The sequence below is a fragment of the Pararge aegeria genome, chromosome 18 (genome assembly GCF_905163445.1).
Source record: "Pararge aegeria chromosome 18, ilParAegt1.1, whole genome shotgun sequence".
NCBI classification, from domain to species: domain Eukaryota; kingdom Metazoa; phylum Arthropoda; class Insecta; order Lepidoptera; family Nymphalidae; genus Pararge; species Pararge aegeria.
This window is the reverse complement of record NC_053197.1, coordinates 2,020,718-2,046,542: the sequence shown is the minus strand read 5'-3', so window position 1 is coordinate 2,046,542 and position 25,825 is coordinate 2,020,718. Positions and strand designations below refer to the sequence as shown.

Sequence of the window (25,825 nt, the reverse complement as noted above, 5' to 3'; positions counted from 1 at the left end):
TTTAAAACTAGGTTACTTTTTTGTTGCTACAGATCTATCAGTGCGATACATATAAATGTGCGTGAGGCTTTATATTTATAACATTACACTAACGTAATAAATGCACTATATATAAATCTAAAGTATGCGTAACTATGTCATAGAAATCCTATTAACAATATTTACCAAAAGTCCATTATCTAATTAACCTATCCTGTTTTAACGGTCTTTCTGTAAGAGATTTTCTCAGATCATTGTAAATAGCAAAATATACCTGCTACAATAATTATAGTACATTGAAAAAAAATCATATTAATTATACTAATAATTAAAATATATCATTCTAGGCGCTGCATTAATGTGGAAAATAAAAATGTAAAATATTATACTTTTAATTTTTTTAATAAGCGGTCCTATGATATACGCCCGAAGGTAATATTAATTATAATCCAAAATCTTCTCATGAAGTAAAAAAGTTATCATAACCATACTTAGCGACGGGGTAAAGTATGAAAAGGATAGTACTACTAAATTTTATCTTAGATGTGAAATTTTACTAATTTAGAGAATTTTTTTAGAACATACTGGAAACATGGGGTAGAGAAAAATGTATTCTACGCTGCTGGACTCCAGATCGCTCTCATTGGGCGCTTAAAATTGAATTATGCCTTTGCAGCCCTTTTTACTGATTCTTCCATACTTCTTAAATATCTATTGAGAGATTCGGAAGTGTTTTGTAAAATGCTCATTCCAAGTCTATATTTGAAATCGACTACCCTTTTCAAGAAATCAAAGAATCCTCCACCACTAGACGATAGAGGTGGATATGTTATTACCTCTGGCCTGTACGTTGGACCATAATATGTCGGTCTGTAAGGCCTTTTGCTAGTAAAAACTGAAACTGGAGGTGGAGAAGGAGGCAATGTTGACGTAGTTTCAGATCTTATTTCAGTAGTAGTCTCTGTATTCATATTTTTGTACTGTGTAGTTAAATCTGCTTTTGTATTACTATTTTCAGTAAGCGCAATATTTTCAGTTATGACTTCAGGTTTGCTTGTAAAAACTTCGTACACTTTAAAAATCTTAGTTGTAACATCTACTTCATTCGATATTTCTGTTTCAGTTGATTTTTTGCCATCGACAGGTATAGTAGAGACACTCTCAATAACTTCGGTTTTTATTGTGCTTACTTCTTCAGTTTGAGTAAAATCTTTAGCCGGATCAACTGGCACTGCGTACACTGTGAAGACGTGCTTATTTTCAGGTGAAATAGTAACTTCATTCTTTACTTGCATTGACTGTACTGGTGATAGTGTCCTGGCAGGGACTTCCAACCCATCATCAATTTCGTTACTTATGAATATTCCATTCCCTTTATTTGCTCGAGTAGCTTTCAATATTTCCTCAATAGAACCGACAACACTTCGTTTTTGACGCATATTTCTCCGCCTTCTTAGAAATTTTCTAGGCCCATGTTCGGGTACAACTGCCGGTGTAGCAGATTCTGTTAACTCTTTCGGTACATTACCAACAACAAATTTATTGTTTGCCGTTTCCATGTCTTCATTGTTTTCTTCAGCATAGTTTTCATTTTCTGTTTCTTCTGCGTCATCATTTGAACCTAAATACATAGAAGTAGGGGGATATGTTATAGAGCTACTAGTGGTTTCTCCATGAAACTGGGTGTCATAGGGATAGACGGGCTTAAAATCTGTTTCCTCTGAAGGTTTTACTCCATATACTACGGCGCTTGTCATATCGCTACCGTATGATGAAATCTCTGGTAATCCGGCCTGAGGTGCTGCATATATTGGCTCAACAGCAGCGACTGGATATGGATTATATGTTTGAGCTTTATCATTCTTCTTTTCTGCTGCTGTATAGGCATGTCTTGTTTCATATTGATAGCGATTATAATTATTATAAGGTTCAGAATATACTGCCCCATGAGCTATTCCTGTTTTCTGTTGAGGATAGTGAACACTATGATTTGGATAACTAGGTGTAGCTACGTGACGATATCTTAAGTCTGTGTCTTTTTTAGTTGGATACCTGTTAACATAAGCTGTTTGCGAAGCATAGGGGTTTAACTTTTGTTTTGAATGTATCGGCATCCCAGCAAGAACTGTTCCGAGCATTTCTTCTTCGGGTTGACCGTTACCTTCACTGGCGTATTCTTCAGCATTATGCCTATAAATATCATCTTTTTTATCAACGTCAATTGTGCGTCTCACTGGTGTAGCAAAAGGATACAAAAAGTAACTAGCAAGCCCCACAAGTCCTGCTAAACCAATTACACCAACTCCAACTGATGGCATCACTTCTCTAGAGAAATAATTGTAAATTTGAGTTGTGAACGGACCTGTGGAACTAGTTGGCTTCTTTGAAGTTTTAGTTAGTTTAGTTTTGTTCGACGTTTTTACCTCAGTTGATGCTGCAGTTGATGCTTCTATCTTTTTTGTTTTTGTCTTCTTCCTAGTCGAAGAACGTTTTGGTTTCTTAGTTGTTGTTGCAGGCGTACTTACTTCTAATTCGATTTCTTGTTCTTTAGGTTCCAGTGGTAACATTGCTGATTCGCTAACAATTGGAAGGTACGTGGTAGTACTAGTTGGGGTTGACGTAATTTTCTGCTTATTTTTATTATTCTTTTTTACTGGCTTTGGAGTTACTTTTACTATTGGAACTGAAACTTTTGTTGTAAGTGCTTCAGTCGATGTTGATACTGTAGTTGTACTTGTTGTTGTAGACCGGGGTGTGATATTTTTGTTTTTCTGTACATTTGATAGTACTGTATCTTTAATTTTGTTATAAATATTTTCGTTTATCGCGGATCCACCAGCTACCAAATCAGATTTATTAGTGCTACCAATTATAGGACGTTTTGCGCCTGGTCCTTTATTTTGAGGCTTTTTATTCTTATTTTTATTAAGAGTGGGCTTTTGTTTTTTATATGCTTCGTCAGTTTTGGTTGGTTCTGTTGATATTGAAGTGTTTTCTTTATTTACGGGATTATTCAGCAAAATCCATGTTGATATACCTTCATTTGTAGTAGAAGACTCATGTACTTCCTTATTTTCCAATTCTAACTCTTCCATGGTTACGGGAACGGCGATGCCTATGTGAGAATTTTCAATAGATTGTTCATCTTCCTTCCTTGTTTTAATTTTTTGCTTCTGTGCTATTTGTGATTTAAGCTTTGGTGGTATTCTGGTATCAGATACAACTGCTGCTTGTATGGTCTTATTTGGTTTATCGAGTAACTGTGTTGCAACCTTCTTAATTGATTCTCCAATTACAGCTGGCTTAACTTTGACTTCTCTTGAGGTATTAATTGATACAAATGGTGCTGAATCATTTTTCTTTTCTTCATCACTAAGTAATTCACTCGTCACCCTGTAACACAGAAAAGCAATATATGAAACTCCCATATTTAATTTTCAAAATTTGAATATCTGAAAGGAGCAAATAAAACAATGAGAAGAGTTTAAGTATTTTTATTCCATAACTCACACTAAGATATTTATTGTTTACAATTTTTTTTGACTTAAAAAGTAAAAATATTAAAATAATTTTATATTAAATTAATTTATTGCTAATAATCTAAAGTGTTATTGTATAAAAATATCACAATTCAAAATATATTTCCAGTTAACATAATTAATCGAATAGCAAATAAACTATTTTAAAGATGGTTTTCACGGTCTTATTAATTTTGTATCGAAATTATATTATGCACATTATTTTTAGGGAAATATAAAGGATAGTCCGAGTAAAGCGCAAGAGACAATAAGATTGTTATCTTATTTTTTTATTAGTTCCATTGAAATAAGGTTTTGCTTAAGTTTTAAAGAAAATATTTCCTGAAAATTTACTTTTTATTTTTGCTTTAACTGATTAGAGGATGTGGGCTATGCTTCATGTATCCCTGGTCAGATTAGCAAAGAAGAGATCTGCTAATTAAAAATAGTTACTGTACATACATACATTGGAGGCTCGACCGAAATCACAGTCGGTAAAAGACTGAAGAACCTATATTCCACCACTATTTTCTCCTCTTATGATAAACCTATAAACTTAGCTTTCTTCTAAGATTTCTTTGATCTTCTTTAAAACACTTACCAGTGCTTAATAAAACTAACCAATATTTAATGCCGAAATATACCCGCTTATGTAAAGAACAGAGAATTTGAACAAAGATTGTTGCCAGCGGATAATTCGGATGTTCAGCGGATGCTTCAGAACACAGTCGCTTTATTAAGAGGTTAAAGACATAAGACTAGTTACAACTTAGCTGGCAATGGAGATGATTCTAGTTAGATTATGTTTGTGTGATCGAATCCAACAATAATAGACACTAGGTCGAAAATATCAGACATCAAAAAAATTTCTGGCATTATATGACATGAACATTGAATATTCTAACCAAAACCCCTGTTTGAAGCAGTAGATATCCATTTGATACTGTAAAAAGTACAATACCGGTTAATTAATTTTAAAAATATTTGTTTGTGAACTACTCACACGGAAGAGTTTTCTAAATTCCTGCATAATGCTTACTAAAGTACTTAGCACCATTCCAGAAGAGATATTCATTTTCCATTTCACAAATTAAATCCTGTAACTGTTCTTTAAGAAAAAGATAAAAGATATGTTCATAATTTGTTAACTCACAACTATGTACACTCTCAATAATATTTACAAGATAGAAGAAAGTTTCTGGATTTCTTAGAGACTAATAGTTACTCACTCAACTTTTCACAAGGTTTACTTTAAAAATAATTTGATAAACAAAAAATCTTACTGTCGTGGTGATGAAAGTAATTAATTATCTTCCTGAAATTAATTTACTATCGAAATAGGGTCAATTTTGATTTCGGTATCTATTTTAAATCACAAATCTTTATAAACTAATGCAAGGAAAAGGGAAGTCCAAAGTTGAATCCTTCATAGCCATACCATAAACGCCAAAAAAGTATTTTAGTGGTTTGTCAATTCGCATAGATATGCGGTATGGCCTTAATAGCAGATTATTTTATGTAAGTAGGTCTAATAGGTATTATTTATTTTGGTGACAAATTTGGTTTTTCTTATTTATTTTAAATAAATCTGGAAAGATGCAGATCAAATTTGGCGTACCATTATTATTAGTAACTTTCTTGCTGTTTTATTTTATGCTAGGCAAGGCTCGTTTAAAAAGTTATCTTCGAGTTATAATTACCCACATTACTAACAGTCGCATAAATAGCTATATTTTGCATTCCTCTTTTTTTATTATAACCTCGAAGAAGGCTTCTCTAGGTATTCAATGATTCAACCATTTGAAATACTATGAAACGCGTTCATCTTTTTTTTCGCCTAGTTTTATTATTATTATTTCTAAGATTTTTAGTTAATATTTTCAAAAATTCTTTAACCCTATATAACCACGTAGTACCTTCTGAATTGCTTTTATAATTTTGTACTCTCATTCTTGGCCGATCTATCCATTCTATATCTATCCTGTCATTTGGAAATGATTCGAGGTGCCACTTATTTTGATTGTCATCCCATTGCCACTTTGGTTCGTAGATAAATGATTCGGTTGCTTCCCTTCCAGACAAAGCAAAAGGAGCAATTAAAGTTGCTAACCCTGAAGCACCAGCGAAAAGTAGTACAATTGGAGTTAAGAAGAAAGATATAGCGCCAAAACTTAAAGGGTTTATTGCAGCTAGCCAACTAAATGCTCCAACAGCAGGTCGGAAAAAATCTATTAAAGATGAAAAGCTAAATCCGTCATCATCACCACTATTACTTGGTTGATTAGGTCTAGCGTACGTTGATAGAGCTGTACTAGGTGATGCAAAACTACCTGGTTCAGAGGATTCTGCATTGACACTATTAGCTGCATTGTAATTTGAAAACTGCAAATCCTCGACTGATGCGTTTTGTTCATCAGTATCATCATCATCATTATCGTCTTCGTCGTCACTATTTTCCTGTGATTCAGCATAATCGTTAGGAGTTTCATCACTCTCTGAGTCATCAGGTAATCCAAATACATCAGTTATAGTTGTGTCCGTATCTTCATCAGATTCAATTACTACATTTTTATTAATTACATTAGTGTTTACAGCGATGTTTAAATCTGGACAAGCTTCTTTAGCTTGGCCCTGAAATGTATTGTTAAGAGTGAGAAATATCGTTGGACATTCATCTGGATCTGCGCTATATTCTTGTGGTCTTATTACGATTCTATCTGTATAGGCGCTTGCGGGTGGGAATGTTGTTACGTCGAAGTTATTACTCGGATAAGCAGGATAATTATTGTTTATAGTGTTGTGATAATTATAAGGATTTTTAATCGACGTGGATTTTATAGGTTTACGAGTAGTCGGTCTTATTTCAGATTGAATATATTCTGGCCACTGTTGCGGATAGCCAACATTAGTAATAATTGGGGTCGGTGTGGGTGTAGTAAATACATAAGTAGGTCGAGTTGCATGTGGGTTGCCTATTAAATGAAAACCATCTGAGTAAACCTGAGTTTCTTCAGAGTACTGTGGTCTAGGTCTGTTGTAAGAGTATGTTAATCTTTTATCGTTCGAGTCTGTACTAAAATATTGTTGAGTATTTGAACTTTCATTAGAGTCATCGACATGCCCTGCACTGATTTTATCAACATTTACGTTCAATATATTTGCGAAATTAATCGCGTCTGTCTCGCTCGAAATACTGCTCTCCTGAGAAATATTTAAATCCTCATCTTTGACGTTATCGACCCATTTTGTGTAAACTTTTTTTATGTGTGTATTCTTGTTAGAATTAATATTATGTTTATTTGACGGCGGTTTTACGAACGAATTAAAGTTTCCATTTATTTCACTTGTCTTTTTTTGTAGCAGATTATTTGGTTTAATTTTAGTTCTTCTGCGAATTAAACGACTGGTACGTTTTGAGATATTTGAGGTAGTGACAACACTAGGATTCACTAATCTAAAATTATTGCTAAACCTGAATATATTACTACCTTTATCTAAAGATTTATTACTAACAATTGTTTCTAAAGGTAACATAGATCTAGGAATATTATTATTTTTATTATTACCATACCTTATTGAAGTCTCTGTGGGTTGATTTGATTGTATACTTGTTAAATTTATAGAAGAAGGTGTTTCGACTTGGGGTCGTGAAAAAACTAAAGGACTTAAGACAACTAACACTAAAACTACAGTCCATTTCACACTGTCACTTTTTCGTCGCGCCATATCGGTGCACTCGATATGTACCTGGAAAAAACAAATATGTCCATTAGTAAAAAAGAAAATACAGAAAAAACTATAATAAATTTAGTGGTCTAGCTTTGATTTAGTAGCATACAAAACAAGTAGTAGTTAGTAGTGGTAATTGCTTAAAATTGTATTCTTGTAACGATCGATTAATAATAAAAGTTAAAAACTTAGTTTTATAAGGTATACAGGTACATGTTGTACGCAAATCTCAAAACTTCACTAAATTGACCAGGCTAAAAGTAGTGCTACATTCCTTACAACCCGTCGGTCTAGCGTTGTGATTAAGCCCAAACTTATTTTAATTGTTGTGAGAATGAAAACATAATTGTTTGAATACAAAGTTTTAATTATAAAAATGGTAATCATTGAATCTAGTCTCTTATACCGTTGAAACAAACGGTACCGATATTAATGTATGAAAACAAAGTTAAAACCGGTTTCCATGAAGGAAGTAGATCCGTTAATCTATCGTTAACCCACGATGTGTTTCTTACGGACCCGTTACGAAAACTTTATTATATCACGATCTTGTCTTTATTGCGTTGCCCGCTGCGACATTTCCTATCGGTTCTTTATAATTTATACTACTGTTAATGCCCTAATATGATTGTAGAAACCTCTTACTGTGACAAGTATCTAATAAAATAACTTCGAAATAAATCACCACTTTTATCATCACAAGATAGGAAAACCGGCGAACTATGAGTCAGCTCGCGCACTTAGGGTCCCGTAACACTATGAAAACGGCCAAATAGTCTGATGTGTAGGAGCCCCCTTTAAATATTTATTTAACTCTGTTTTTTAGAATTCGTTGTTATAGCCGCAACAGAAATACATCATCTGGGACAATTCCAACTGTCTAACTATCGCGGTTCATGCGATACAGCCTGGTGACAGACGGACATACAAACGGACGAGCTGTGGAGTCTTAGTAATCGGATTCCGTTTTATCCTTTGGATAAGGAACGCTAAAAATCAATGTTAAATTGTAAATTGTTTACGTTAAGAAAGGGCTTTTCTCCGTAGAATTTGCCTTCAGACCAGTCAATATGCTTATGGAGCCTACTTAAGCTATTCCTGGGTGATTTTTAATAATCATCCTGACTCTCCATATAGTGTACATTACTAGTCAAGCCCTTTAATTTGATACCCATAGAACAAAGCGGCCATCTTGGACCGATTTTCAAAAAACATAGCTAAGAATACTCCCGACTAATACACCTTTCAAACAAAAAAAAAAGCAAAATCTCAATCGATTCATCCGTTTGCGAAATACGATGCCAGAGACAGGCATACATACACATTCACACGTACACACGGACACGTCAAACTTATAACACACCGTCGTTTTTGCATCAGGGGGTTAAAAAAGTGTATATAAATATGATTAAAATCAACCTATTGTTTGATTTGAGGTTATATTCATTAACATAATATAAAGCCATTTTGGTGATTCCACTGAAGCAATGTGTCATACCTAACTTTCCGATTGTTGTGGTTTGATTAAAGAAACAATAAAAATATCATAGTTATTTTTTTATTACTAATGGAAGTTTACTCATATGACACTTGATTTCATCGCACAAAATAAATATTTAACAGCATAAGTAGGTACCTAAGTAACCTGGTAACAATCAAACATCCAACTAATATTATAAATGCAAAAGTTTGTATGGCTGGATGGATGGATGGATGTTTGTTACTCTTTCACGCAAAAACTACAGGACCAATTTGACTGAATTTTGAAATGAAGAAAGAATATACCCTTGATTGCTTTTTATCCCGGAAAAACGTCCAGTTCCCACAGTATTCATAAGAACCTAAAAACCTGGTACGAAGCCGCGGGCAACAGCTGTTTCGGTATAATACAAATTTAAGTCGCAAGTATTTTAAATGAAAAGAAATGCTGCCGAAGTAGCACGCGAGGCTAGTAGGTTAATTTGATGATGATCATATATCATCAATAATTTATAGCCATCACAGTTCACTGCTGGACTAAAGTCCTCTCCGTATGGAAGGATTTGCCCATTATTGCAACGCTGGGCAGACGGGTTTCTGATCGCAGTAGATGTAGCAGCACACAGGACGGTGCTGCACGATCTCTGTTATATTCCCTTAGTCACCTCGTAAGATACTAGCGGGAAGAGAGGTGGCGACAACTGCATTCTGCCGTCACCACATGGCCCAGTGCAATCATTTGTGATACTAGCTTTAACTTACGTCTTCGTTCGCGTTTATTTGGTTTAACATCCCTTTCGATTTTGAGTAATAAATACATATACTAAGCCCGTTCTCGCAATGCAAACTATCATTATGCAAAATTTCTTCAAGATCAGTCTAGCTCTGAGTGATAGTAGTATGTGTATTTACGTAATTGAATATTGGAATATATTTGTTTATATATTCTTAAAATATAATAAAATTACTCTGATGTAAGTCAGATAGGTTGCATCTTAAAAAATACTTCATTAGGCATAGATCCAGTAAACATTCGTATTAATGGCGATTATTCGCACCGCTACAGCGGGAAGCGTAAGTAAAGTTTTCATATGTCACTGTGACCTTACAATCTCGATTTCAAAAGTTGAATGACCCCGCACGGCCCTGACCGAAACCGGAATGCTTACATTACTGACCTCTATAACCGAAACGGGCTTGTACAGTTTTAAAAGGTCCTTTTATTGAAAAAACTTATTTGAAATAAACGATTACAAGCTTAGTTTCCCAAAACAAACATTTTTTAACTACAAAATCGAACTCTGATATAAATTTATAACCATCTAAAAAGTTGGCATATTTTTATCCATTTTTAATAATATGTGCTACAACTAGCTTCCAGCCGCGATAAAAAATGCAACAACTAAATTTTATAGACAATTTGGGTGTATCATGATATACTGAATATATATGCGTGTACAGACGTGATATATGTATTGTGATTACTTTATCAATACATATTTATGTGATAGCAGAAATCACTGTTGATTTGATGCCAATTTTTCAAGAGTTCCGTTGTTTATTTCCAAAACTCTTTATAGCTTTATGAAATTTGAATGATACTAGTTTAGAAAAAGAAAAGGGTTCTGGCTGGTACCCATTCAATAAAAAACAAATTCTAGTACTAGCTCGGATTAAAACAAAACCGCCAAATTTAACGACCGTTATAGACGTTAAAGCAGTCTAAGATAGTAGGTGGGCTAACCTGTTAGGCAGTATGGTAACCATACCACTAAGTAGGTGTTAAGCCTCATGTGTCTATTATTAAACTGGCAATAAAGTTATTTAGGCAGAAACACCATTGCAAAAATGCTGCTTAGCGGGAGAAATAAAAATGGCGATAGTAAATTATGAAAATTAAGCTTAATTTACTAAACTCCGCGAACAGCAGGAGAATCTGTATGGTGTAATTTATAATTACTTTAATCCGTATACTCCACATCAAACAGATCCTCGGCAATGTACGGTACATGCGCACGTTTCGCTCCGAAACCGGAACATCCTCAGGAGATGTTGACTTTACATAATGTTAAGTATATAATTGTTAAGTATCCAATATAGCGAAAGTACTTCCCCGGATGAGGTTTGTCACAAAAATCTCTAGCAACCTCCCCTCCTGAGGGAGGAGCCTGTTCCCAGTCGTAAAACATTAAAAAGTTAATCATGAATATTGAACTAGCTCCTATTTTAGTACTGATTACTAAATAATTACTTATTAAATGACCCATCTGAGGGTGGTACGGTATAATAAATAATAATAAAAATAATAAATAAATATACTACGACAATACACACATCGCCATCTAGCCCCAAAGTAAGCTTAGCTTGAGTTACGGGAACTAAGATGACAGAGGAATATTTTTATGAGTAAAATAAATAAATACTTAGAATATACATACAAACTGGAACTCGAATTGGCTAGGCTGAACAAATGGCACAGACCGGTGTCGGGCAACAGCGACGCCGGGGCGATCAGTCTAGCCCTGCGATGACCAACCCGCCTGCCCAGCGTGGTCATTATCGGGCACATCTTTAATGGGAAGGAGAAAAAAACCACAGCCCCTAGTTCCCGGCGGCCCCGCTATTCCTGGCTCTGGCAGCGGTTATGGTAACGGCGGGGCAAGGGGTCTTGCTCAGAATCGTGGAACTTGGAACTCCCTACAAAAGACCTATGTCCAGCAGTGGACGTCTATCGGTTGATGTGATGATGATGATGACATACAAACACCCAGACACTGAAAAATATTTACGCTCATCACACAAACATTTTCCAGTAGTGAGAATCGAACCCACGGCCGTGGACTCAGAAAGCAGGGTCGCTGCAAACTGTTAGATTTAAAACAAGGAGCTTTTCATGTTGTATTTGAGACTAATATTTACCGCAATAAACGGTAAATATAGAGCGCAAACTGAGTCAAGACTAACTAAAATTTTAAAATCTGTAGCAACGTGTACCGTTGAAGTCTTTTGTATTAAAGTCTTTTTATGCAGAGCTACGAGCTATACGACGCGTAAGTTACGACATACTGAAACAAAACAAAACAGAGAACTGTCATTTTCCTAATTGATACTGAGGCAAATACTGTGCTAAAAACCAAATCTTTTGTAAGGGAAAAACATACTCGTTATACATAATAACAATAACGTTAAACATATACGTTAAATTTTCTGTATAGGTTAACATCTTTTCAGATAACCGTTTAGTTTGTATACCGACAGTAGTCTGACCTAGAATTTTATAAAAAAAAAATTTTGAGATAGTTTTGTAATAAAATATTGTGAGAAAACTTGCATGCCTGCCACCAGCTGTCTCCGACTAGAGAAGCTCAACCTGTTTAAAGCCAAGCGCTCAAAGCCTCTCAACTCTGGCAGAAATACAGCAAAACCGCATTTCACTCACTCGGAATACACTCTTATAAGGTTAAGAGCTCTGCTGGGGCTGCCGTAAAGATGACGTAGTGCATCAGGTTTGTTTGCGATTACAGGTACGACAATTTTCACGTAAAGAAATGTTTGTTTGTTTGTCCTTCCTATACGCCCTAACTTTGACACTAATTAACTTCATTTTTGGTATAAAGTTAGCTGAAAGGACGGACAGTATCGTAGACTGATTTTTGTTCTAGGAAAACTAAATGGATGTGTAAAAAACTTAAAGTTTTTTACACATCGGAGAAGAAGAACAGAGGCAACAGTTGATAATAAATATTTGAGAAACCGCGGATATCAAAAAGTGAAGCTTTTGATCTTTTAAAAACCTATTTATTTATTTTTATTTTATTTTGTTTTATAAGTAGATTTTATTTTAAAAATTTAATTTTACTTTAGATCAGTTTTAGTGATATGGTTGCCTTTGCACCCTAGCACTAAGTACTATTACAGTTTTCCTTGTGTTTTTCCTGTTGTGTTGCAATAAAGTTTTTCTATTCTATTCTATTCTATACTTAATACTTTTTACTCGTGCAATATCTACTTTTTCAGTTTTTTTATTATATTTTATTATTATCAAATATATAAATAAAATAATGAAAGGAGGATATGAATATCAAGTTATGAACGAGAAATACAAAATTAAGATGTTTTAATCATGTCAGATGATTTCTTAACATTTCAGCGAAAGGTTTGAATATAATACAAGCGAGAAGGATGCTGCAAGATAATAAAATCTCCTTTTGGGTTTACCAATTCACCTACTTTTACTTTTACTCACGTCATAATGATATATATACCTATATAACATTCTAAATATTCATTCCTAAGATTTTCTGTCTTGTTCCTTTAACCTGCGTTTTCATTAAATCTTTGAATAAAACTTAAGTAAATAATAAAATAAAAGACTTAGTTTTTTGTTAAATTATCATCTTCTTCAGTGCATTGTAACTTCCCAATATTCGGCTAAGACCTCCTCTGTCTTAGAATGTACAAAGAGTCACTTGCACATTGCTTAGCTGGCCGGCGGGCTTTAGTTTATTAATGCAACCCTTAGTTTCTGTCGATAGAAGGGCGAACTAACCTATTTGCATTAGTCACCCTGTGGCGGAAAAATATTAATTTCTACAAAAACATGTTAGTGATATATTATGAAAATTAAGCTTAATTGGCTATACTCCGCGAACAGCAGTAGAATCTGTATGGTGTAATTTATAATTTCTTCAATCCTTATACTCCACACCAAACAGAGCCTCGGCAATGAACCATCTATGCACGTTTCGCTCCGAAACCGAGATTATGAAATATATATTACTTCCTTATGATTAAATATTATTATTCTTTTGACGTTAGTCGATCCTGGTCATTTTTATAGTTCGATATGAAAAAACTATATTATCAAGTGTTACATAAAGGCCAAGTTAACGGCTTTTAGTTAATTTTAAACCGTACTTGACCGTAACATTTCACTATTTAATTACGTGTGAGCTGCAATAATACGATGGTGCAAGTTAAAGACGAATCGAAGGAGTTCAATTCTTCTGGTAAAAAGACAATTATGATAAATTTCTATATGCATTTATTGCATTCATTCATTTAAATGCATTTTGTATGTTCTCGCGCTAAGTTATCGCTTCATCTATCGTTGAAAAGAAATCATACTCCGATGCGATTGACCAATTATGAGCTTGCGAATCTCAACAACGGGTACTGTAATAAATTAAACATACTGTTAATTGCCTAGGCCCTAGATGAATAATAAAATCAGACTATTTGCTATTTTTATTTATTTAGTCAACGCCAAAGTGACCCAAGATTAAAGACCTATTTAGTTACAGCGAAACGTTATTTACTTATTTAAACTCTTCATTTGTACACCACTATACTGTTAGGAAAATAAAGGACTAATAGAGAGAAAAAGGCGGCCTTATCAATTAAAATCAATCTCTGCCAGTCACAATGGTTAGGGGAAATAATTGTTTGAAATATTTATGCAATACAACTTTCCAATCAAAATCAAACTAAACTGATTGTCATTGTGGACAAGTGTGGCTTTTTGGACTAGAGCTTTGATTGAAGGACTATTTGTGGATGCAGTTTTCTCGAAGCCGCTCCCGCTTATAACTTAGTTCAGAACAACCAAACCATGACTATTATGGTAATCGTATAACTGGTGAGGCGCGTATCGGAATGCGTTCTCGTTTCTATCGCGCCGGTTTTCCAAGCTCCAACTACGGCCGTGACTGTGGACTGTGATCGCAGATGTTGTGTCAACTTGCCCAGTGTTTTTTGTATAAGGTAAGGCGCAAAATCATAAGGATTATGACCTATATCCAAAAGGCTGTAAACGTAGGTTCAAAAGCACTACTTCGACAGGGAGAATTTATAATTTCAGCGCTTTCTTTGGTCTGGTCTTGTCATGGCCGTGGCTTACTAGACAGCTTTTAACGTTTACCACGCTTTGGCATTCTTAAACAGGACTGCGCAGAACCGATTAGAGTTGTGGATTAAATACAGCTACCACACTAACAAGTTACTCCAAAACCGTTGTTAGCTGCATCATCACTTACTAGCAAATGAGATTGCAGTCAAAGGCTACACTTATAAAGGAAGAAAAAAATCTTGGTTCGGTTCTGGTCTGGTGGGGGGTTTGGCCGGTCTAGTGACAGCTTGATTTACGCTTATCACAATTTGACGAAACTGATTAAAGGCTAAATTTATTATTATATTTGCATCTTCTTTTCTTATACGCGTGGCTGGGGTTTGGTACACCCTTCCGAGTTCTGTGTTTCCTAATTCTTATAACCTGGGTATATTTAAATCAAGAGTGAATAAGCATCTTCAGCGCGTCCCTTCTAAGGCCACATATGCACCTTCCATCAGGTGAGATGGTGCCCAAGCGCTAGTCTATTATAGTTAAAAAATATATATATCACTGTCGTACTAACTAGTTAACCCTTCTACTAACTTAGACAGAATCATCACTTACCTACGGGTGAGTTTGGAGCTAAGGGCAAACTTTTTTCTTTTTTTTAACTTTAGTAGACTAGCGCTTGACCACACTCTCACTTGATGGAAAGTGTAGATGTGGCCTAAGATGGATTCGCGCATAGAAGATGCCTATTCGCTCTTGCTTTAAAGATATCCAGGTTGTAAGAATTAGGAAACACAAAGCACAGAATAAGAAAATACAACACAAATCGATTTGTATGAGTTTTTGGGATAATGACAACATATGGATGAAAACATTTAGAGAATTAAAAAGATTTATACATAACGACTTTTCTTTAAGCTTACGTTTATTTTGAAAGGCATCTCCAAAATATCTACCGGTAATTATGATTGACTTACCATGAAGGCCTACAGGCGAAGATGGGAAGCGATTACTGTCGCGTAGTGCGTGTATTTTAAGATAGAGATAAAGATATGTAAAAGAACACGCAGAAGTACAAAGCTTAGGTCAAACTGTCTCCCTTCTCAAGCAGTTAGCCTAACAATATCATAAATAATGGAACGCTAAAAATTCCAATTGTAAGTGCAAGAGATGATAAAGAACACTCTGTAGTTTAAAATCTGAGCGAAGCTATCTCAACCTTTGTAAGATTGGGTAGTTAAACAAAAAAGGGCGTAAGCAAATACTTTTTTGAAATTATTTAGGTTCACTTGTTGATAGATCGTTATTAATCCACCGATAAACTATCGATAATAAGCAATCAAACGAAATGCGCAATGACATAGCGAAATGAAAGTTACTTATTGAATCTTTAATAATAAAGATAAAAACTGTCATTTGCCACAGACGAATATCGCGTGCCTACAAGTAATGCCAGATACATACTCATATTATATATATTTATATCTTGTAAATAAATACGACAATACTCATATCGCCATCTAGCCACAAAGTAAGCGTAGCTTGTGTTATGGGTACTAAGATAGCTGATGAATATTTTTATGAATATAATTCACAAAAATACTTATAATATACAGATAAAAATAAGACAAACATTTTTCGAACGAAATCGAACCCACGGCCTTATATGCAGAAAGCAGGGCTCACTGCGCCAAGCGGGTGTCAAACCGATAAAATTAAGAAAATAACCGAGAGATATAAACGGTTTCTATCAAGTTTCAATTTTTGATGAGCTTTACGTAGAAATCTTTTTATTTCGACTAGTTATTAATACGGATTAGTGTTTTCATTTATAAATCGTCTTTCTCACAATGAGAATAGTTTATGCCGAAATCTACCACGCTGACCCAGTGTGGATTGGCAGAATTCACACGTCTTTGCAGCATATATTACTAAGGATTTATTTTTAACAGGCAAATTTAAAGAGAGAAGGCAAAAGAATTTGGCAGTAGTGTCTAATTTATAAGTATAAATTTTTTAGGAAACATATCCTCGTAAATTCGTCATGTTTGGCATGCGTGTGCTGGAGAATTGCTAGTTTTATTGAACATGGTTTTGTTCTTGTATTTCTGTTGTGTCACGATTTGTTTAGTCTGTAAAATCATCATTATCATCATAATCATCGTTTCAACGAATGGTCGTGCATTTTTGGACATAAGTCATTTGTAGGGAGTTCAAAATACAACGGTCTTGTGCTGCTTTGTTAAACAGTATGTAAATAAATAATTAGACATAAATTTAAAATTGAAAAAAACACCTTTCATATGATACCCATAATAAGGGAGTTATGAAAATAAAAATGTCAATCGCCATTTTATAATGGTGGTCATTTTGGATTTGAAAGTTTAAAAGTTAACTGTTATATTAAATTTTCCATGAGTCAAACCCCTTCATATTGGAATCTTTAAATTGGAGTTATGAAAAATATACATGTAAACCGCCATTTTGATTTGATTTTCATCAAAGATAGCTAAGAACACTCTAATTCAACACTGACTAATTTAACTTTCAAAAAGAAAAAACAAAATGAAAATCGTTTTATCGCTTCGGACAGACACATACACACACAAACACACACACACACACACACACACACACACACACACACACACACACACACACACACATACATACAAACACAATCACGTCAAACTTATAGACACCCCGTTGTTTTTGCGTCGGGGGTTAAAAATGAGTTTAGAATAAATTGAGGTTACATTGCAATTAAGGTAGGCAAGCAGGCTTTCCACTCAGCATTTTCCGCACGACGCGCTTTTGCCCTCTGGGTTGCCATGTAAAGAGCATGACACTGAAGTCTTTCTGCTGCTTGCTCCGGCGTTTCTGCCGCTCTGAGAGCCGCTTGGCGCATAGCCTGCTCGATTCTCCTCATCTGCTTTTGGTCGGGCGTCTCTTGACTCCGGGCAAACTTCATAGCCCGGGCTCTTTTAGAATTTACGGACAGAGTCGATTTGCGTTTCGCCGGCATTTTTCGATATCTGGCAATATTGGAAAGTTTGATTTTTTATATCTCATTTATATGCTACTACTGTAAAAATAACATAAAATAATTTATATATCAAAATAAAATCTAAAACTTCTTTGAAACATTGCCCCTTTGTATGGCAGTTATGCCAGCTCTAGGATCACCGGTTGACTCGTTAACACTTTTTGACAATACATTAAAAGAAATCGAGCCCCCAATCCCCAGTCTCAAAGTATCTACTCCAAAAGGCACAAAATTGAAACTGCTATCAAGGTTATCATAATAATATGCGCCTCTTGGCCTTCTAAAAATACTAAAAATTTATTATAGGAATCGTTACTTTTTTGAGAATTTAAAGTATTTAGCTATGACTCAAAATTCACTACTGATAAGAAAAAAAATATCCACATTAATTTTAAAGTATCGTTAGTTCTTATTTTTAATTTTGTAATATTTAAATGTATTGAAAATTTTAAAGAAATAAGTATCCTTACGGTAGCCTCACAATATATTTATAACAATATAATATTAGTAAGACAACATATTGGTCTTTATAAACAAAAAGTGGATATAAACAGTCGACTTACAAGAAATGGTCATAAATTAGTGACATCTGCATATCGTCTGCGAAAGGTGCTGAAGTCATTTGTGGGACTGAGTATACGCTTTTATAATATGATTCCTAAGGTAATTTTGGACCTACCAATGCATAAGTTTAAAGAATGTGTTAAAACACATTTATTACAGCGAGGTTATTATACAATTGATGAATTTCTTAATGACAAGGTTGCTTGGAAGGATCCGGCTCCGCTTTCATCTCTCACAAGATAGAAAATTGAATTTTTAAATGTAAAATGTAAATTGTTTATGTTGGAAAAGAGCAACTGCTGAGTTTCTTGCCGGCTTCTTCTCGGTAGAATCTGCCTTCCGAACCGGTGGTAGAGTGACTACACACAGACAGACTTGACGTTTCAAAAGTGCTATTAGGCCTACTTGAAATAAATGAATTTTGAATTTTGAATTTTTTGAATTTATTAATTAATTATTATATAACTATGGGCTTTGCCTAAAATAAATATTATTATTATTATTCGAAGGTTCTAATTTTGATAGGGTGAATCTGCCGTAGGTTTATCTGAAAGATTAACTTATCGGATCACAATTTTTAACCAAATCGGGAAGGATATTATACCCCACAAAACTAAATAAGTACAACGAACTAAGACATATAATCTGATCATGGCTGATAAAGCCGATGGGAGATAGAAAAAAAAATAAGGTTTCGTGTATTTCACGACATAAAAAAAGGTAATTACGCGGTACTTAGACGGAAATAAAGCAATCCATATGTTCCAATAATACATAGCATAGAAATTATAAAGCCATGACGTGCAGTAGGCAATAGATGGGCGGATCCCATGGTGTGCATGACCATACAATGTCATAAATAGGAAAGTTTTTCCGCGAAATGCAACCTCTTATTACCAGTACATGCCGCCATTTTGTCTTGTAATGTGTCACTAATAGCTTCATGTTAAACTATTTAAGTAGCTTTTAAATAACCCGCAATTGTGTTATATAAGAATTACGCAACTAAGCTTTTTGGGTCAAGTTTTCTACATTATCCTTACTAATATGTTTTATTAATGCAAAAGTTTTTTTTTGGTCTGTCCTTGGATCACGCAGCAACGGAGCAACGGACCGAAGTTTTAACACCACAGGTTGCATAATCCAGAAAAATAATATTTTTTCATGTTATATCTACGTCGATGGTTCCAAGGGATATAATATATAAACTCAAAGAGCAATTCCATGAATGCCTGTTTGCGTACGCGAGTCTATAAAATTATAAATAACGGAGCTCTTAAGTAGGAAACATAAAAAAACCGAATTGATAACCTTCAACTTTTTTGTGGGTCGGTTAAAAATTACGAAGGATTTTGATTTTGATACTTTTTATCCTAGAAACCTTCGATATCATGAATGCGACAACAAGATTATTTTTATAAGGCTTTCTTTAATGCAGCAACTTAAAAATAAATGATGTCATTAATAAAACGATATAGTAGGTAAACAGAGGCAAAGTCGCTTGCTGATCTAGTATTTCACAAATTTCAATCAAAATATTTTTAGTGCTGGCAAAAATAACCTCATTTTAAACACTTGCTTTAAAAAAAGAACATTGAAAACTTCACAAATATTTTGTATTGCATTTGAGTGTTTATTTCTTTTTTATTACTTTACCCACTAAATAAGGAACCAAGCGTCTTGAGTTACTAAGAAATGAAACGATGTTTGTATTTCAGGGGTAAAATTGTCAATAAATAAAGAAATATACTACGACAATACACACAGCGCTATCTAGCCCCAAAGTAAGCATAGCTTGTGTTATGATTACTAAGAAAGCTGTTGAATATTTTCATGACTATAATACACATAGATACTTAAAATATACAGATAAACACCCAGACACTGAAAAATAATCATGGTCATCACACAAACATTTTTCCAGTTGTGGGAACCGAACCCACGGCCTAGGACTCAGAAAGCAGGGTCGCTGCCTACTGCGCTAGTCAGCCGTCAATTGTGCTTTATACTAATTGTTTTTCCTAGACTTCCGCAAAGCTACGCTAGGTTATATCCAATGCACTTACAATAATTTAAAACAATGTTTTAGTGTCCATTAGACCGTTTCACGAGGTGTGCTAACAATGCATCGTCTCTGGTGAACTTATGGAAAGAACACATTACCTGTGTTTTGGACCGAAACGCGTTGGGTAACATTTAATAAATGTCCCTTTAAAGTATTACGTACGTTTCTATTACGCATACACTTAGAGTACATGAAAATATTCACGTTCAACAATAAATTCAAATAGTTGGAAAATCCAAAAGTGCACGCGTCATAATATCATTCATTACAATAAAATTGAGATTATTTGTAAATTTGAAAAGTATTTATTAAATTATAATTAAACTAAGTACATCTAATTATACCGTGAAAAGCAATAGGCTTCTATTCCTCAAAATTCTTCTTCTTTCTTCTATATTTCGCTCGTTACGCAAAAGATACGAGATCCGCAGTTACAGACACACGGACGTCCAAGACAACTTTTTTAAACAATTTTTTAATTAGTTTAATTAATAAAAAGAGATTTAAATATATCATGAGTGTTAAAAATTGTATTTTTTCTCAACATTTGTCTATTTATATTCACTTCTAAAAGCAATAAAGAATAAAAAAGTGACATTTTAAGTTGGAGTAAAAACAAAAATGATAATTATTATTATTATTATTATTTTTTTTGTAAATGAAAACTGAAATAATACTTCACAGGCTTTAGAGGTACATTATATACTGGGACTTATCTGTGAAACCGACCACTGCCATAGTTTTTACTGAAAGAAATCAGACACAGCCCTAACATGTGACTCCTGTCACTTTATTCGGCACGCGTCGCGTAGCGTAGGTACTATGCGCGTGTCGGTCTTTTATCTTCGGTGTGTGTAAACTGACAGAAATACCCACCTCAACGATTTGCTTATGAGGCGTGCAATTCAAAACTTCATTCATGTAGGCCTATCACAGGCCCTTATCAATAGTTCATCACACAAACATTTTCCAGCGGCCTAGAACTCAGAAAGCAGGGTCGCTGCCCACTGCGCCAGTCGGCCGTCAATACTAGTAATTTTATGACATCAATTCAGTATATTTGTAGTGACTCTGCCACCGGTTCGAAAGGCATATACATATCATAGTTTAATTTATCAAACGAAGCTGTAATCGGGTATAAAGATAGATTGTTATAAGAAATGTAATAAAACTTCGAGGCATTTCTCTACACGTTATAATATAACGGACTTTAAAGAGCCTGTTCCTATAGAAATGTTGTTTACGTCTCTTGTAAAATATGTGAGAAATGTCACATCGCATTGGGGTCACTAATGTTATGAGTGAAGGAAATCCATGATTGTTATTTGTCTTTGTATGTTACGCGTGGGCATACTTTTCAAGCCATAAGATGTTTAGTTGATTGTATCAAGAAAGACAATAAAGCAAGCGGGCATAGATGTGTGTAAAAATAAAGCTTGTGTAGAAGAGATCACTCTAATAACTTTTAAGACCAGCTAGACTTTGCCTACTTATGCGTTTTATTTTACTGATCCCACTTCTGATTTGATACTTATAATATCTGCCTTTCACACTGAGTGATTTAAAGAGAGAATGATTGAAATTATTTTCTATCGCGTACAATCAAGGTTCATTCATTGTTTCAATCGTTCCTTCATTTGACAACAATAGTTATTACAATTGTTTCATTTGAAAGACCAGTCGTGATCTATACATTAAGGTACCGTTGCTCGAATTAAGCGCTATTTGGCACACATCGCCTTAACAGCTAGCTTTGTTCTATAACCCAGAAATTGGACCTCATTTTCAACCGATCGCCAAAAGAGGTGGAGGCTCTCATTATGTATAATAAATGTAGTACACTGATTTTTCTACCATTTCTTACTTTATTTGCGTTATTTTTTTACGCCTAAAAAGTGGTAGGTTGAAAAGTGGCGGTTTGGTACCCGCTACTTTGTACGAAAAATTTTTTGTCTTCATTTCACCACATCAGGAATGGAATTTTTTTAATCCGTTCCTAGTTTACTTATGTACTCTTAAGTAGACAAAATTTCCGTAGGATCTCAGGAATAAAATGTAAATATAAACATTTTTATATAAAAATGCAATATTGTACAAAAATTTTAAATTCAGTATATCAACTACTTTTTGAGTTTTGCGGAAACAAACATACGAATAGTGATTTCTAATATAAACATTAGGCTATTCATTGTACAAATCTCAGTTTAAACATTGCTAATACCTAGTGTACCTAGACCAAGCCCTAAGAACGGGCAAAGCGAAAGTAACCTTAATATCGGGAAACATAACACTGGGCCACAGACTTGGCAGCTTAATAGAGCGGGCACTTTCACATTTCACTCAAATCTTTCATACCTTGACCTTCATAAGGAGTAAAGTAAAAATGGTCTGCGGATGCAACTTGTTTATAAACAATGTTAACAAATATAGATTACAAGAAATATGGGTCACTATAGTCTGTGTAACAAAGTGGTTTATTTAATGAATTATTCATTTAAATTAATTATGCAAAATATGCTAGCGCTTGGAGACAATCATGCGATCTTCGTTTTTGGAGCTTACAATGCTAATTATTAATATACAACAGGGACTTTATTATGTGTGTAAATAGAAACATTTTTATATAAAAATGCAATATTGTACAAAAAAACGTTTACAAAGTTGTCTGCTGTCTACATCAGAAATATATGTCGTCACTTGTCAGGTCAGAATTTGCAGTTACGAGTATTCTATATTTTAATAGAGAATCGGGACTATTTAAGAAGTCGAACAAATACAATCATTAGAGGCAAATGTTATAGTCTTGAGTTAGAAAACAAATGTTTTTAAATTTAGAGAATAGAAACAACGCAAGGTGAGTTACTTTAATATAGACAAAATGTACGTCAATTGTGAATACTAATTACCAACAATAATATTTAGATGTAATTCCATAATTTAACAAAAAAAAATCTACCAGTTAACTTAACTACTTGCAGTAAATCTTATACATAGAATGAAATTAATTAAATTATACTTCTTAATTATTCTTCTAACTATATATATATTTTTCCAGTATGAACTGATTTATTAAAGAAGTTAAAAATAATTTCGTAAGTCATTTGCTACAAATACGTATCATAAGTTACTTGATCGACTTATTATTCATTTTATTTGGTTTGCTATGTCTGTGTTATTCAAAGCTCTGTATTCTTTCTAGTTAAGAATGAGAAGAATGTATTGCATGCACTTGAAATACCGGTAAAGTAGTTTTTTTTTTTAATAATAATATATGCATATTAAAACTCACTTAGTCGTGAAGTTTTATGACCAATTCGTATGTAGGTTAACAGTCTAATATATTCAATTCTATATCTAGGACTTTCTAGAAATTATTTCCTTGATCTTTTATAATTTCCTCATTAACAATGATTAATGAGCGATGTTCGTTTATTTTGGGTCAAATAGTATCCCAAAAATGCGGTTTTTAAAATGTTTTTTTAAGTTGTAATAATTTTTTGTTTTCAAAATGTTTTGAATATATTTTTCGTAATAAGGTTTACAGTACAAAGGATCTGTATTCTGACCTGTGTTAATACAGAAAATTATCTACTTGTTTACTCAGATCTTATTATATTATATTATTTTTGAAGCTATTTGTGCGTGATTAAGTAACATGCATCCGAACATCTTCGCAAACTTTCACATTTATTAGATATATTTGTGTAAATAGTGTGAAAGTGTGATAGTGTTAAGTAGACATGAGTAGTAGCTAAATAAAAAAATTGTATTTTTGTATTCACTTGTTTACAATAACATTATATCTTGATGCAGAAAACTTAAAACAAAAAAGTTCCGAATAAACTTTACATAAAAATTACTTTTAAAGCTTACCAATCTTTACATGATAAAGAACCTACATGAAAAAAAACTGTTAAGCAATCTTCCTGAAAAATACCTCCTGTACGATTCGGACACGATAAAAAACCTACAAGTTAGTTTATAAAAAAAAACGGATACAAGTATTCTGTCTTACTTACCGTTATAACCGGTTTGGTAACACACGCGTTGCACACAAGGTATAAGAAGCAACTGATGGGTCGTGCAGGCAACGGTATATTGGTCTACTTCCGACGTTTTCTTGATAGTTACATTAGACTAAACGATGGGCTTACGATTTTATAGAATACGATTTCAGTAAAAATGTCCACCAGTTAAAATAAGCGGAAAAATATTTATAAACCTAGGTACTTATTAATGTAACGGGACAAATCTATGGAACTTAATTTTTTTTGAAAGCCTTCTCTATCAAATGAGAGAAAAATTACAGGGTTTTTCTTTCGTAGCAACATAATTCAAAGAAACCTTTTGATTATACTGTTGGTGATAATACCCGATGCTCTACAAGGCACGAGAATAAAAACCGCCAATAACCTAGTTCAGATCTGGTAGATACTGAAAATTATTGACCGAAAACCCGAATACTTAACAATAAAAGCAGGGCCATTTATTGTTATGTATTGGGGTTTCCGGGAAACAAAAGTAAGAGCTCGTTATTCATAACTAAACATGCTAACCTCACCACCAACGACGCAGTTGCCTTCACCAGTAACCCCAAATATGGTCCCCATCACAGAATTTAGAACACACAGAATCCGTGTACACGACTAGTATAGAAGCATCAAAAACCACTCCACTTTAGTAGTGTTTCTCGAACCGGTGGTTAGTCACTTCATACCATTTAGCAGTTGACAGAAATTATTTGACCTCTAATATTCTAATCGTTTACCAAAAAATAAGAAAATGGGAAAAACTCTGAGAGCTAGCAACATTCCGCTTGTGTAAAGTGATACGGTATTGCATACAGTGCATTTTTGGACACATACAATAATAGCTAAATGAGGATTCTGTGAGTTCTTAATTCAATGTTTTCCATACAAAGGGCATGACGTCTGCACGAGTATGTCCATGTGAAATGAAATTCAACGAAACGAATCGAAACGAATCTAAACAAATTTAAATAAATCAATCTAAAACGAAATTTAACGGATTAACCCGAATCGAAACAAAACAAAACGAAATTAAAGGAATCGAAACGAAACAAAATTAAATTCACTGTCAAAAATATTAGGTCTACTTGAAATTAATGAATTAAATATAAATAACACTTGACCACAGAATAAGCACTTGACAATGGTTGAATCGCTCAGCGCGCAGAACCAATAAACCAAAAAGAAGAAGAAGAAATGAATGAATTTTGAATTTTGTTGTTACACTCGCGTAGAGCTTCTTGCTATTTTACATACCCTTCGTTAACATATTATACATTTTACCGTTTCAAGTTACTTGCACAAGTGACTCGCACATACCAACTTTGTTATGCAAAAATTACTGACTTGGGTATAGTCAGTAATTATTACGAGTTATAAGTACTTCAGGTAAGGCTTTTTATAACTGTTACAATGCCTGGAGATTTTCTTCATTTTATATCATCTGCATACCCTCTCTGCTCGTATGAAGTATGATAGATACCCAAGTCAGTAATTTTTGCATAACAAAGTTGGTATGTGCGAGTCACGCCACGTAGGTATATTGTGGCTTAGACCAGGGAGGCAATCCGGCAGTCT

General features: G+C 34.0%; 1 protein-coding gene across 1 annotated transcript; it reads right to left on the bottom strand.

Annotated features, from left to right (window-relative positions):
* Nucleotides 1–641: 641 nt before the first annotated feature.
* LOC120631706 lies at nt 642–24,270 on the bottom strand. The gene is made up of 3 exons (XM_039901386.1): nt 24,239–24,270; nt 7,069–7,244; nt 642–3,372 (listed from the first exon to the last, which is right to left on the bottom strand). Exons 2-3 carry the CDS (start codon nt 7,221–7,223, stop codon nt 642–644), a joined length of 2,886 nt encoding a protein of 961 aa, XP_039757320.1. The 5' UTR covers nt 7,224–7,244; nt 24,239–24,270.
* Between the last annotated feature and the right edge of the window lie 1,555 nt (nt 24,271–25,825).

Coding starts and splice junctions, on each gene's coding strand:
- LOC120631706 (XM_039901386.1), bottom strand. CDS start 7,223: ATGGCGCGACGAAAAAGTGACAGTGTGAAATGGACTGTAGTTTTAGTG. Junction 3,373..7,068: donor CCCACAGAGACTTCAATAAG/GTATGGTAATAA, acceptor TCTGTGTTACAG/GGTGACGAGTGAATTACTTA.